The sequence below is a fragment of the Octopus bimaculoides genome, chromosome 7 (assembly GCF_046866305.1).
Source record: "Octopus bimaculoides isolate indiv1 chromosome 7, ASM4686630v1, whole genome shotgun sequence".
NCBI classification, from domain to species: Eukaryota; Metazoa; Mollusca; class Cephalopoda; order Octopoda; family Octopodidae; genus Octopus; species Octopus bimaculoides.
The window spans coordinates 62,177,050-62,179,549 of record NC_142934.1 but is presented as its reverse complement, the minus strand read 5'-3'; the positions used below and the strand labels follow the sequence as shown (position 1 = coordinate 62,179,549).

Here is a 2,500-nt window from a genome sequence, read left to right as displayed (position 1 = left end):
GTTTGTCCCCCCAACATCGCTTGACAACCGATGCTGGTGTGTTTACGTCCCCGTAACTTAGCAGTTCGGCAAAAGAGACCGATAGAATAAGTACTAGGCTTCTAAAGAATAAGTCCTGGGGTCGATTTGCTCGACTAAAGGTGGTGCTCCAGCATGGCCATAGTCAAATGACTGAAACAAGTAAAAGAGTAAAAGAGTAAAGAGTATATATATATATATATATAACCACAGATGGATAATATGTATTTATGTATTTAGCACGCCGGGCGAAATGCTTAGCGGTATTTCGTCTGTCTTTACGTTCTGAGTTCAAATTCCGCCGAGGTCGACTTTGCCTTTCATCCTTTCGGGGTCCATAAATTAAGTACCAGTTGCGTACTGGTGTCGATCTAATCGACTGCCCCTCCCCTCTCCAAAAATTTCGGGCTTTGTGCCTAGCGTAGAAAAAACATGTATGTACGTATATATATATATATATATATATATATATATATATATATATATATATATATATATATATGTATGTATATATATATGTATGTATGTATGTATGTATGTATATGTACTTATCAGTCTCTCAATCAACTAGTCAATCAATTATTCAATGTATCTATTTGTCTCTTTACCTATTTATCTACATATCCACTTTCATATAATCATTATACGCACACACACGCACACACACACACACACACACACACATCTATATATGCATGTATGTATAATTCAATAATTGGATAAAGTCTTTATAAGAATTTATCAAGGAGTTAGCGTGAAAAAACTTCATAAGGGGGAGAAAAAAAGCCATCATTTATCCCTGTGTTTATTATTGTATTTTGACTTTTAGAGTCCCTCTTAGCGTGAGGCATTATTGTATAGTAATGCCCTTATATAAATTAATAACTATGCATGTATGTTTATATGTATGAATATGTAAAGATGTGTGTGTTTGTGTGTGTGTGTATACACACACACACACACACACACACACACACACACATATATATGTATATATATATATAAAACCGTCTGTGCGAGTTGTTTGTGAGTGTTTATGTATTCATTCTCAACTTATAACAGACATAATTTCAACACAACAATATTTTATATAATTGTATTACAAAATCACTCACTTGTCTTCTCTCTCTTCATTGTGTAGAACAGAATTAGAGTCTTCGACGTTCATTTTATTTTCTTCTATTTTACTTTCCATTTTTCTTCTCATACGCCACTATCAATGTCTGTCCCGCTGTCATTTCCTCTCTCTCTCTCTCTCTCTCTCTCTCTCTTTCTTTCTCTCTCTATCTCTCTCTCTCTCTCTCTCTCTCTCTCTCTTCCTCTCCGGCTCTATCTTTCTATCCTTCTCACTCTCCCCCTTTCTGAACCAGACGTGTGCTACTGTGATATGAATTGTTATGTCAATGTGACTGCAAGTATATTTTAGTACAAGTGTGTCTCTTTTGTCACTCGCTTTTTCCCTGTGTGTGTGTGTGTATTTGTGCAGGCGTGGCTGTGTGGTAAGAAGCTTGCTTCCTAATCACATGGCTCTGCGTTCAGCCCCCACTATGTGACACCTTGCTATAGCATCGGGCTGACCAAAGTCTTGTGAGGGGATTTGGTAGACGGAAACTGAAAGAAGCCCGTCGTTCCTATATATACATACATACATTAATACATATATATATATATATATATATATATATATATATATATATATATATATATATATATATATATATATACGTACATACATGTTCTTTTCTACGCTAGGCACAAAGCCCGAATGAAACGCTGAGATGAAACGCAAGGTCGACCTCCGCGGAATTTGAGCTCAGAACGTAACGGCACGGCAGACGAAATACCGCTAGACATTCCGCCCGACATCTTAACGATTCTGCTAGAGTACCAAGTACATCCAGTAAAATATTCAGATTATATTCTTAGTATACATATTCTTTCTGTATAAAGAAATTTATATATATATATATATATATATATATATATATATATATATATGTATGTATGTATATGTATGTGTATATGTTTGTGTCTGTGTTCATCCCTTAGCATCGCTTGACAACCGATGCTGGTGTGTTTACGTACCTGTAACTTAGCTGTTCGGCAAAAGAGCCCGATAGAATAAGAAGTACTAGGCTTACAAAGAATAAGTCCTGGGGTCGATGCATTCGATTAAAAATTCCAGGATAGTCGCAGTTCAATAACCTAAGCAAGTGAAAGATGTGTGTGTGTGTGTGTGTCTATGTGTATTTCGTAGATGTCTAGAGATATGGAAACTTCGTTAAAATGATCAAAAGGACCTATCGGTTCGGCAAAAGAGGCCGATAGAATAAGTACTAGGCTTACAAAGAATAAGTCCAGGGGTCGATTTGTTCGACTAAAAGCGGTGATATATATATATATTATGGATTCGAGTGAATCAGGTACTTAAATGATAGGAACCAGGTTGGGTCGAATTAACTTGTAAACAGTACCTTTAGTG

At 36.0% G+C, this 2,500-nt stretch overlaps 1 protein-coding gene and 1 long non-coding RNA gene across 3 annotated transcripts in view; one reads left to right on the top strand and one right to left on the bottom strand.

The window, feature by feature from the left end:
- Positions 1 to 1,407, bottom strand: part of LOC106874650 (uncharacterized) — a 25,320-nt gene extending 23,913 nt beyond the window's left edge. The window contains exon 1 of the mRNA XM_014922444.3: positions 1,134 to 1,407. Coding sequence (XP_014777930.1) covers positions 1,134 to 1,225 — 92 coding nt within the window. The 5' untranslated portion in view covers positions 1,226 to 1,407. The remainder of the gene's footprint in view (positions 1 to 1,133) is intronic.
- LOC149134715 (uncharacterized) overlaps positions 1 to 2,500 on the top strand; it is a 37,081-nt gene that overhangs the window by 14,709 nt on the left and 19,872 nt on the right. The gene's annotated exons all lie outside the window — the stretch shown is intronic.